The 12511-nt window shown below is 39.2% G+C and overlaps 1 protein-coding gene across 1 annotated transcript; it reads right to left on the bottom strand.

The window, feature by feature from the left end:
- Positions 1 to 5: 5 nt before the first annotated feature.
- LOC134203608 (uncharacterized) lies at positions 6 to 9871 on the bottom strand (the record flags this gene model as incomplete). Its single annotated transcript, XM_062678490.1, has 3 exons — positions 9548 to 9871; positions 482 to 599; positions 6 to 421 (listed from the first exon to the last, which is right to left on the bottom strand). Coding segments are annotated over exons 2-3 (477 nt in total), but the record flags the coding sequence as incomplete, so codon positions are not given.
- Positions 9872 to 12511: the final 2640 nt, after the last annotated feature.

Here is a 12511-nt window from a genome sequence, read left to right as displayed (position 1 = left end):
TGAGCCGAGTACTGTGAGGTTTTCGCCGATTTCTTGGCCTGATGAAGTTGCTGAATTTCACTCTCCAGGGCTTGGTGCGCTTCCAGGCTTTGTTGTTCCAGCCCCTGCAGCAAGACATGTTTACCTGCTAGGGCGGCTTGAGCCGTTGCTGCTGCCTGAGACGCTGCTTGCGCCAAAGTACTCTGTGCCACGTATGCTGCCTGCTTGGCAGCGGACACCTGATTCGCTACAGCTGAGTTGGCCTGATCTGCGGAGCCCTGTGCTATGGAGCGGAGACCACTTCCGGCGCTGTAGCCAGTTTTGCTGGAGTAGTACGAGGCCGCGTTGCCCGGGTCGTATTCGTGATCGATGTCCCGTTTCCGCTCGGAGACAGATCGTGCATGGAGTGCCTCTACCAGGGCGAGAGTGAGAGAGATACCGGCTGGTTAGATGTTGGACATTTGGTTATGGTGTTGGTTAGGATTGAGATAAGATAAATTACCTATACAAACTAGAAGTACAACCAGCGGAGATACGCTGACCCGAAATTTCATGATCTTCATTGTTGGACGGGAGAGGGTGTGGGCTGATCGCTAGGCAGTCTAAAAGAAACTGTCAAACTGTAAAAAGAGAAATAGGTGTTAGAATAGAAGACTATAACCCTTTGAAGAACCTATCGATAGAGCGTCCAACTAATTTAACATTATTGTTTAAAAAGTGGCAAGTTTAGCCAGTTGCTCATAAGTGTTGATATCGAAAAGACTCTGTTGAGCTTGATAAAATTCAAGGTCTGTCATTTTGAAGAACCAACAATATTTTCAGAATCAATGATTGTGACTTTGAAAAACTTAAAAAAAAACTTCAAAATCGAAGCTCGGTGTCACCAAACAGTTTCTGATAATGTGCTGCAAATGGCTGTGCTGAATGTGTAGAAATTTAGGAATTGTATTCGTAGATGTTTTGAAGCATTCCATATGCATTTTGCATTAGTTATACGAGGTTTCAGAATTGATCAAAAAGACACTTCCCCCAGGGAACCAGCATTCCAGCGTGTTGTTTTGCATAATCTTGAAGTTTGTGCTTACGGCTACGAGTGAGGAAAGTTCTTCTCTTTGTACAATCCCACTGAATTCCACCACTTAATTGTATATTGTCAAGATACAATTAAGTGGTGGAATTCAATGGGATTGTACAAACTCGTCTTATGACAAGTGTAGACATTCCACTAAAAAGCTCATAATAATTTTCTTAACAAAGTTCTTCTGATTCCAAAAACTTTGAAACCAATTCAACAATCAACAGTAAAGGCTGGATCACAATAGCGCGTTGCACGTCGCGTCGCGCTGAGCGTTGAAGTCAGCGTTTTGTACTTAAACGCAACCCCAATTAACGTGACGCATTCACGCCCACAATGCGTTTATTTAACAACAATAATGATTAAAACAACAATGGATTTAAAAATGCATGATTTATCGAACAGATATTTTTAAATAAAGTGAGAAAATTATTAACGAACTTAGTATTCAGAGAGAATATAAAATCGGCTATAACAATTATTAAAATCCTGTATTCTTCCATAAGTTTAAGATAACTAGAACCATACGTCTAAATTTCTAAACTAATCCTGGCAATTCCTCCAAGAATTCCCTCAAGACTTTTTCCAAGACTTTCTCCGACAATTATTCCGGTAGTTCTATCGGCAGTTCCTACGGGGGTTCCTCTGAATTTCTCCAGAATTTCATCTGGGAAGTCATTCAGGCTTTCTTTCTGGAGTTTATTTAGGCTTCTTCAGGAATTTAAATAGAAATTCCTCCAGAAGCTGCTCCGAGAATTTCTCTGGGAATCAGGGAATTCTTCGGAAGGGAGTGCGTGATCTCTCTTGTTTCGGACAGCAGAACGATCGCGCGGTCGGCCGAATTATTGTGTTCTGCATTGCGCGGCCGGTAATAAAATTAATCAGTTCAGTGCGTGATCTCTCTTGTTTCGGACAGCAGAACAATCGCACGGTCGGCCGAAAAATCAATCCCAGGTCCGTTCCATTCTCCTACGTATCTTTTTCTTTATTTCTCATGTTCTAGCAATCGCTAAAACTGGAAATGGACTTCCATACCGTTTCCATTACTATTCCTATACCTTCAACTTGAGTATTCTATCAGTAATCTGCTAGAATTGGAAATGAACTATAGAGCTCGTTTCCTACATCCAATTATAAATTCCATCAGTTACCTTCTCCTATCTATCACATTGGCAGCTCGTTAACCAAGACGGACCTCTGCCTCTCCAACCTAACCCAGAAATTCCAACAAATTCCGCATGAACTCGTGGCAAGTGCAGAGGTATATTCGGCTTGCAGTGGGCGAGTGATTGCATCATCATTTCCTCCCCCTTCCCTATATTGACTTGCATTCTGACGTGGCAGGCGCCAGTATGACCTAACAAATGAGATCACCAGTACTTGTACATTGAAGATGTTTACTAGTCCCAAGCAAACATCTGTTGGTTCCCTGTGCAAGAACAGCTGATCTGGTCATAATGGAGTAGCAACTACGAGCAGTCAATCCAGCTCAAGCTCAAGCTCAAGGGAATCAGGGAATTCTTCGGAAGGTCCACTGGTGATGGATAATCATCATCATACTACATACCCCTACAAAGGTTTCAGCTAGACGAGATTTATCTATAAGTTGAATTCAATACCACATTTTCAAAACGATTCATCTGTCGATTTATTGTGATTCTTGAGATATTATAGCATTTTGCTCATTCACCTCTGCCTCGCCTAACTATAAGCCGCTAAAGTATTTTGTCATATTTTGGTAAGTACCAATTTAAATGTAGAATATTACATCACAACTTAAACACAATTGCACTACTAAGATCCACTTAAACAATATACCAAACGCAACGCAGGCGAAAGAAAAGCAAAAAACTACTAAGCCTCGAACAATTTCACTAAAGAATATCTTTTCGTAAAAGGACGACAATATGCTGCATAACTTAGAAGTGAATGTGGAAAAGCTTACCGAAAGCTCACATCTGTTTGACATTGGTTTATGTACTTTTTGCATGGCGCCCAACTCGGCGCATGGGACCCGGCCAGTATGCTAGTTTTAGAAAAAAATCGCAGTATCTGTATTTGTAAACAAAGATTCAAACGTCGATTTGTCGAATCCCACGCAAACTAACAACATCAACAGGTAGCCGAAGTTTTCACCTATGTGTTGATGGTGTTGATTTGCGTGGGAGCGCTCTCAGATTCGACAAATCGACGTTTTGAAAATTTGGTATAGAATTCTCCAAGATTTTTTTTTCGAGAATTCTTCTGGTAGTTCCACTGGCAATTCCTCCGGGGGTTCCTCTGAAAATTATCCCAGGAGTTTCTTCACAACTTCCTTCGGGAGTTACTTCGAGAATTACTCCGAGAGTTCCTCCGGGAATTCCACCGGCAGTTCCTCCGGGTGTTTCTCTGCAAATTCTTCCGGGAGTTCCACCTGTAGCTCTTCCAGGAAATCATTCAGGCTTTTTTTCAGGAAATGATTTAGGCTTTCTTTAGAAATTTAGCTGGAAATTTTTCCCAACGTTCTTCCGATAGTTTCTCTGGGGGTTCCTCCGGGAGGTCCAATCAATTCAGCTAGGAGTTCCTCCTGAAATTCTTTCTAAAGTTCCTCCGGCAGTTTCTACGAGAATTTTTCCGGGAGTTCCTCTGAGAAGGAACTTCCAGAGTAATTTCCGGGTTAATTCCCGTAGCTCCCAAATGACCTTCCGTAAGAATTCCAGGAGGAACTCCTGGAAGAACTCTTAGAGGACCTCCTGGAGAAACTCCCAGAGAAATTCTTGGAGTTACTTCTAAAGGAATTTTTAGATTAATTCCTAAAGAAAGCCTAAATGAATTCCTGAAAGAAAGCCAGAGAACAAATTTCCGGAGGAACTACTGGTGGAGCTCCTGGAGGAGTTTTCCTCCAGGAATTCCCTGTGAAGTTTCTGGGATTCCCGGAGGAATTCCTGGAAAAAACTCCTAGAGGAGTTTTCGGAGGTACTTCCGCAAGCACTTCCGGGGGAATTCCCACAAGGAAGTCCTGAAATAATTCTTGCGCTTAGTTTCATAGGGGCGTAACTGTATTGATCGATTTCTCTTCGTCGATGTTTTTTTAATGATTGTACCGAATTACGTTAGTTTGTCGATGATTTAATGGTTTGGTGTGATAAAGGATGATTGTATCTCGCACCAAAAACAATAATCACGGTTGTAGCTTTTGAAACAATTGAGTTATTAACAAAATATAAAATCGAGCAATACAGTTACGCCCCTATGAAACTAAGCGCGAGAATTATTTTAGTAGTTCCTGAAGAAAATTCCGGAGAAATATCTAAAAGATTTCCAGGAAAAATACCAGGAGAAATTAATAGAGAACTTTTCAGATGAAATCCTGAAAGTATTCTCAGATAAATTGCTGAAGAATTTACAGAATGAATTCCCGGGGATTTGTTCTGAAGAAATTCCTGGAAGAACTCATGGAAGATATCCTGGAGGAACTTTCAAATCAATTTCCGAATAATATTCTGGAGTAAATTGCGAGTGCCCGGAAAGAATTCCAGGAGGATTCCGCGGAAAAAATTCCGGAGAAATTCCTGAAGGAATTCCTGGAAAAATACCTGGAAGAATTTCCGGGGAAATACTATTCATAAAGAAATTTCTTGAGGAATTCTTGAAGGATATTCTGAAGAAATTGTGAAAAGAATTCTAGATGATTTCGCTATATAGTTTATGGAGGCATTTCCGGCAAAATCCCTGGAAATTATCCCGGAGAAATTAAAGGAAGAGTTCCAGGAGGAATATCCGGAGAAGTTCCTAGAATAATTTCCGGAAGAATTTCGAAGAAACATAAAAAACTCACAACCACTTCACGGACAGTCGTTGTGGGTGGTTCTGGGCCGTATGGTACCAACGTCTTTTCGTCTTGGAATAATTGATAGACCCTGGCTTAGTCATTTTGGCTGAGCGTGGTTTTATAAAAGCATCGAAATCTTGTGTTTTGTAGAGAACACTGGGTTTTAGAGAAACATTATTAAAATCTAAAACTAATCTTTTACTAATCTTGTGGTAAGACGCGCGGCTACAAAGCAAGACCATGCTGAGAGCGGCTGGTTTCGATTCCCGGTGCCGGTCCAGACAATTTTAGGATTGGAAACTGTCTCGACTTCCCTGGGCATAAAAGTATCATCGTGCTAGCCCCATGATATACGAATGCAAAAATGGTAACTTGGCTTAGAATCCTCGCAGTTAATAACTGTGGAAGTGCTTAATGAACACTAAGCTGCGAGGCGGCTCTGTCCCAGTGGGGGATGTAGTGCCAATGAAGAGAAGAGATTCCAATTTTTATACCATTTAGGGGAGGGACTCGCCCCCCCCTGCCCCTCTCTGGCTACGCCCTTGAACATTGTTATGATAAAGTTTCCCGTAGTTTCTTGTAGTATACGACGAGGTGAGTCTACACGCTAAAAATGAACTACTCAAAATTGAGTCGAATCCGACTCATTTTCATTAAAAACGGGACAACTCAAAATTTGAGTAAAAGATACTACTTCAATAAAATGATGATTTCGCAAAAGTTAAGCTTGGCCTTCCATCAATTTTTAATACGACAGATGCGAATCAAGTTTATCTATCTATCTAAGTGCATTTTACGACAAACAGACTCCTAGTTTAAGTGCAATCATCATTTTATTGAAGTAGTATCTTTTACTCAAATTTTGAGTTGTCCCGTTTTTAATGAAAATGAGTCGGATTCGACTCAATTTTGAGTAGTTCATTTTTAGCGTGTAGTCCATAACTGCGAGTCCGGTATTAACCGTAGCGGACAAATTAGCGAGTCCGAAAGAAATTCGAAACGTAAGAAAAATGCGATCCGGTATTCACCGCAGCGCAACCAGAACAGTCAAAATTGCAAGTCCGGAAAATATCCGCAGCGCAAGAAAAGATGCGTGTCCGGTATTTACCGAAGCGCCAAACAAATGTCAACACAGCGAATGCGGAATATTTTTCCAATCGCAAGAAAAGACGCGATACCGGTTTTCACCACAGCGCCACCAAAATAGACAAAATAGTGAGTCCGGAAGATATCCGTAGCGCAAGAAAAAAAAAGTAATCAGGAATTCACCAAAATATGTCGAATTTTACGAGTCGGAAAATTTTCCGTAGTACAAAGAAAGATGCAAGTCTGGTTTCATCGTAGCGTCAATATTCCGATATTAGAAGGCCTCGAAGTGAATATAATGATGGCGAAACATGATGGTCAGATCTATCCAACTATCTATGAGCTCAGGTACTTGGCCACACTGGTGACACCCAAAAATGAAACTAACTAGAAAACTCTAAATGCATTATGCCTGAAAAACAACATTTTTGACTTTGCTAGACGCTTCAATCGAATAATAGAGTTCGCAAAATTGTGGAAAAATGTTACAAATTTCAGTATACTGAAAATAGATGATAATGTTTTTCAATATGAGGTTGCTAAATTATAAAATTTACGATATGTTATGTGTTCTAATTCAGCGCATAGTCAAATGAATTTAAATTTTATTTAATTATTTCACAGAAATCTCAAATGAATTTCTAAAAGTATTTCCTAAGAGCTGAATTTTTTTTTTGGGTCAGAGAAAGGATGTAGAGTTGTAAGAACCAAGATGATATAAGAATCCTGGTAAGAACATGTACGCCTCATTGTGACATTTTTTTTGCCGGTAAGGCAAACTGTTTGTTTGCTGCTGCGTGTGCTACGTAAGAGTCGAGCCGTCGCACATAGGAGTAAATAAGCCAATTCTTGGCCAAAACTATTTTTTGCGGTTATTTGGGCACTATATTCCTAGGACGAAGTAATAATTGCCAATTATGCAGGAAAATGCATTTTTTTTTGAAAAATCAATCCACCTAACAGTGTAAAACCAGATAAAAATATTAAAGCACATATGTTTTCAAATAAAACCTCGCGTTTTATGTAAAATGTCTTGCTTTCGATACCCAAACGATTCTAAAATGACTATATTCCACAAAGTAGCAAGAAACCCGTAGTTAAAGCTGTTTCCTTAGATGGATTTTCTAACATTTACATAGGAAAAAAAAACATCTAACTTATTTTAACCCATGCCCAAGATCCCAAAAGAAAAATGGTTGTATGAATTTGCATGTACAAAAGTACAAACACTGTTTTTGATTGAACACTTTTCTCTCCTTAACTTAAACCTTAACCTTACAAATTAGGGTCTGAAAAGGTGAAGCCTGTAGTAAGAAATATATACCTGTATTCTATATACCATGGCTCGAAACAACAACGATTACCATGTTCGAATCGAAGCCCCCAAGATATCATAGCTAGCCATGACGAAACTATCATAATAAGGCACCGTTCATAAATTATGATCACTTCAATGAAAACGGGTTCATCCTAAATCTAGGTAGTAACAGATTTCTCTAAAATGCAAAAGTTATAGATAAGCGATTTCAATATAAGGTTTTCAAAAAGATATCAACGCAACTCATGGGAGACCCTAGCATGGGAGGCTAAATAGCATTCATTTTACATTTTCTCCTGGATTATATGTGGTAATTTATGAACAAATGTTAAAATTTTGTTTGAAAATTATGAAAAATCACATTTTATTCAAATAGCTCAGAATCTAATTTGCGGACGTTTGCGGACGAGTTTTCACGTGGAATGCTTAGTCCATATCTTGAAGTTACACCCAAGTGATTTATCTTTGCCGGATCTTACCGTATAGATTAACTTTTCCTCTGAAGAAAAACATAAAAAAATAGAAAAAATAGTGATTTTCAAGTGGTCATCACCTGAAACATAAAATTTATAATTTGACCATAAACATGAACAAAATGCAGACATACAACTATAATCTACTCATTGTGCTTCTTGATAACATTTATGTTGTGTAAAAATCAGATTTTCCAAATACTCCACAAATAAAGTAGATAAAATCCAATCAAATACCTCAATTTTGAGCCCTAATTATATTTTTTTACAAAATTTTGGGTCATTTCTGAAATAGCCATAGTATGCAGAATGTTTTTAAGTATCTAAAATAAATATGAGAATGTATAAATGTTGAAAAAAATTTTTTGTTCCACGAATTTGTTCTAGTTACTCGTCTGTGCGTCGGTGCGGTCAGCATTTTCATGAGATTTCTTGTTTCGGTTCGTGCGCAGCGCAACCCGAGCAGACGAAAATAGCTCAACAATATCAAATGTTGATAAGATAGCAAAATGAGATATGGACATGATTGATATAAGAGATAAAAGATCAGACGATAATATCAATATTTTGCACTAAAATATCATGAGGAGATCAAGTTATCCTATTTGTAATAAGTGATCAATATCATGTGCCATTTGTTTGATCTTATCCATATCATATTTTGATATTTAAATGATATTTCGGTGCATATTTTTGATATTGTTGCCTGTTCTTTTATCTCTTATATCAATCAAGTCCATATCATGTGTTGTTATTCTGTTCATGGCTTCTGCCCGGGAAACAGAACAGAATCGGGTTTTAATGCCTGTGGCGCAAAGCCTAGAAAGAATGCTAGCCGTTGGTACTAATTAATTAGTTCTAGTCTCTAAGATGAGCAAGGAGTAATGAAATAATCATTTACCACCAAAAACGGTCATACGTCGTGAAATGAGCGTACAGAAACATTATTTGTGGGGAGAGAAAATAATAAAATCGTGTGTTGCTGCTGCTGCGGCTGCCGTGGTTTTGTTTTTATTTGACTGCGTGGCAGAATTAATGATAAAAAGAAATGTCAACCGTTCCCATCCCTGAATGGAGTAGGTTTGTAACACATGCGATATTATACGCTACCGCAAATACCAGACTGTCAAATCGGCATTTTCCATTTGTCCTATCCACGACTCGGAACGTGGATGCGCCTCTGTGTCTACACAAATGTCATAGCGCCGGTGATTGAGTGGCAAGCGTTCCTGCCTCTTTCCCCTGTGGACCTGGTTTCCATCCCAGTTGGAACCGATAGCAATTTCTAAAACAAAAACCATCTGGTCTCGTCTTTCCTTAGATTCAGATCGAAAAAAAAAAACATGGAAAATGTACTAAATCACAACCCAAAGTGTGATTATAAACCCAAGGTTAAATTGATTTTCTCATTCTCACTATATACTCCACACCATAGGTCCCTGGCTGATGTGTTGTTGAAGAATACGATATGTAGTAGCTCGCTGGCTGCCCCACACAAAAATCCAAGATGGGTGAATCGTGAATTTGACAGATTGGAACACCTGTATGTATTCAGCTTGATATGTAGGGTCCATGCAGGTACGGGAGTCATCTCCCTAGCGTCTGTGCCGCAAATTAAAGAGATCTTCACAAATGTCACTTATGTCAACAGTTCATTTAACACTTGCAATTTATCAATCTTTAAGATTGTCTCGAACTAATTGCTTTCATTCAACTTCACCAATTGTCACATTGCATAAGACCTCTGTTCATCAACAAATACCGATATTCAATATTTTGTCAAAGCACCCCCACCGAACACTTACACTGTCGCTATATCTGCTTCTTCTGCCGTACAAAACCCGTAAAACCTTGACTTCAAAATTTTCACATGCACTCGCGAAAATTCACCACACCTATTTTCCCGACTCGTCTGTTATCTTTCTTTTTTTTTTGGTAAACGTTATCTCCGATATCTCCTGCACACGATCGCGCGCTGCCACTAGGACCGTTTTTGAACTGATGACCGACCAAATCGCTGCATTTCGTTTATATAGTGAAACAGTGATTTTTCTGGTGCAACACGGCGCGACGAGACGGTCGGCGATGGGTAGCGCACCGCGAATTAATTTGGGGAGGCGATGAAGTGAGATGAGTACCTCTACAGCAGAGGCAACACCAGTGCAGCCGCTTCCGAATAAGAAGCCACAGACGGTTAGTTAGGGTGTGGTTCATTTTTATCCGAACCTTTGATTTGCTTACTTAGCTGCCTTATAAACGGGTTTAAAATTTTCTAACAATTCTAAAGAGGAATTAATCTGAATCAGTCTGATAAAAGACTAAGAATATTTGAAAAAAAAAAAATGCAGCAGAATAATACCAAACTGTTAGATTCCAATTCAAAAATTATACAACTTTGGGAGCAAAAGTGTGTGAAAATCTAATATTGGCTTTCGACCAAATTTTGTAAGGCTCCTATAACAAATTGTGCTAGTTTAGTGGTCAACTACAGCCGATTGAAGTAGGTTAAATAACCAATAGTAGCGGCATTCTGCAATTCCTGCCATAAAACGATATATAGGTACCCAAAACACCCAAATACACAACGTTATTCGTTAAAATTAACATTTAAAGGTCTGACTGAATTTGCCCTATAGTAGCTTCTACACTCCATTTGATATTAATTTTCCGTTTCGAGATATTCTTATTCCCTATTATGGACCCCTACAATTTTCCTACAATGATGTCTCTCGTGATTAAGTAAATTATATAAAATAATCTATTTTCACATTTCATAGCATGAAATCAAATCATTAGAATGTATGATAGGTTCTCCTGACAGAATTGAGAAAAAAATGTTTAGTTCATGCTGTAACAATACAAATATGGTTGCAAGTCCACTATTGGTTATTATTCCATACCTATTTGTTCTGTTCTACGATCAATGTAATCAATGTATTATTGAGCACCTACATAAGTGCAAATGCCACCTAATATATAGACTGACAAACAAAAACCAATTCAAGCATTTTAAGGCATAATAAAAATTGTCTCACCCTAGTGTGACCGACCTGCCGAAAGTTTTGCTTCTAGAGCTTATTGAAGCGCACACGTTTGGCGGTGGTTGGCGAGCCAGGGTGCCTATCCGATGTTGTGGTTTGCTACTGTTATTCAACAACTGAAGTGAGCTTTTTTATCTCCAGGGGGCTTGTTCTCACGTTTAAATTGGCACGCGCAAAGGCAGCAGGGCACCACCACTGGGGTCATTGCTGTTTTACTGCCTGGGGTAACAACGAATCGATAGTTGATTTGAATTTGATAATCTAACGGCAAGCGATTGATTTTCTAACCAATTTGACGTAATGTAGGATTTGCTTTCAATTGTATGGACGTTGATTGGAACTGCTGGAAAGAGTAGCTCGTTGAAAAAGTATTTGCAGAGTTTCTAAAATTAAACAATTAATTGGATACTCCCCGTGTGACTTTTTAAATAAAATATGAATTATACAACTTCTAAGCTAAATCACCTTAATTTATTTATCTTTTAAAATCGTTACACTTATGCATGTTCAATTCTGGATGCTTCACTCCATCGTGGTTGACAAATTGAACTCGCAGTCCATCTTGCGAGTTATACATTTTGTCTTTATTGCTATGTATATGCCCAGTTTTGAGCCGATATTGAAGGGACCATCGACACATGGAAAGATCGAGATGTTGAATAGGAAATCTGCGGAAAGCTGTTTGAAGGCCAAAAAATCAAAATTTCAATTGCCCTTTATTCCGGGCAGATACATCCATTTAAAGAAGACGTTACCCCTCCTTTCACCTTATACCAGGCAGGCGCGTTCATTTAAATAAGGCATTATCAACTCATTTCGTCTTATACCGGGAAGATGCATCCATTTAAAGAAGGCGTTACCTCTGCCTTCGCCTTATACCGGGCAGACACATTCTTTTTAAGAAGGCATTATCAACTCCTTTCGCCTTATACCAAGCAGATGCATCCATTTAAAGAAGGCGTTATCCCTCCCTTCGCCTTATACCAGGCAGATGCATCCATTTAAAGAAGGCGTTACCTCTGCCTTCGCCTTATACCGGGCAGACGCATTCTTTTAAAGAAGGCATTATTAACTCTTTCCACCTTAAACCGGACAGATGCATCAATTTACAGAAGGCATTACACTTCCCTTCGCCTTATACCGGACAGACGCGTTCTTTTAAAGAAGGCATTATCAACTACTTTCGCTAAATACCGGGCAGATGCATCAATTTAAAGAAGGCGCTACCCCTCCCTTCGCCTTATACTGGGCAGACGCCTTCTTTTAAAGAAGGCGTTACCCCTGCCTTCGCCTTATACCAGGCAGATACATCCATTTAAAGAAGGCGTTATCAACTCCTTTCGCCTTATAGCGGGCAGATCCATCAATTTAAAGAAGGCGTTACACCTCCCTTCACCTTATACCGGGCAGACGCGTTTTTTAAAGAAGGCATTATCAACTCCTTTTGCCTTATACCGTACAAATGCATTTGTGGTGGACTCGACCATCGGTCTACCACTACTGCAACCAACACTTCGTGTACTCACACTTTATAATGAACAGCATTACAATATACCTATCCCCAATATCACAGCACCTATGCACACCCGAAATATTGTAAATATATTTAGTAATTAACTGACCATCAACCAGAGCGAATCTCTACCGTGGCCGAAAGTTACGAGTTATTTCCCTTTGGGTTGGAAATTGATATCTCCTCCTAAACATTCATTTAAAGAAGGTGTAACC

This window comes from Armigeres subalbatus, unplaced genomic scaffold, assembly GCF_024139115.2.
Source record: "Armigeres subalbatus isolate Guangzhou_Male unplaced genomic scaffold, GZ_Asu_2 Contig1983, whole genome shotgun sequence".
Taxonomy (NCBI): Eukaryota; Metazoa; Arthropoda; class Insecta; order Diptera; family Culicidae; genus Armigeres; species Armigeres subalbatus.
Note: the sequence above shows the minus strand (reverse complement) of the source record. Positions and strands in the feature narration are given on the sequence as shown.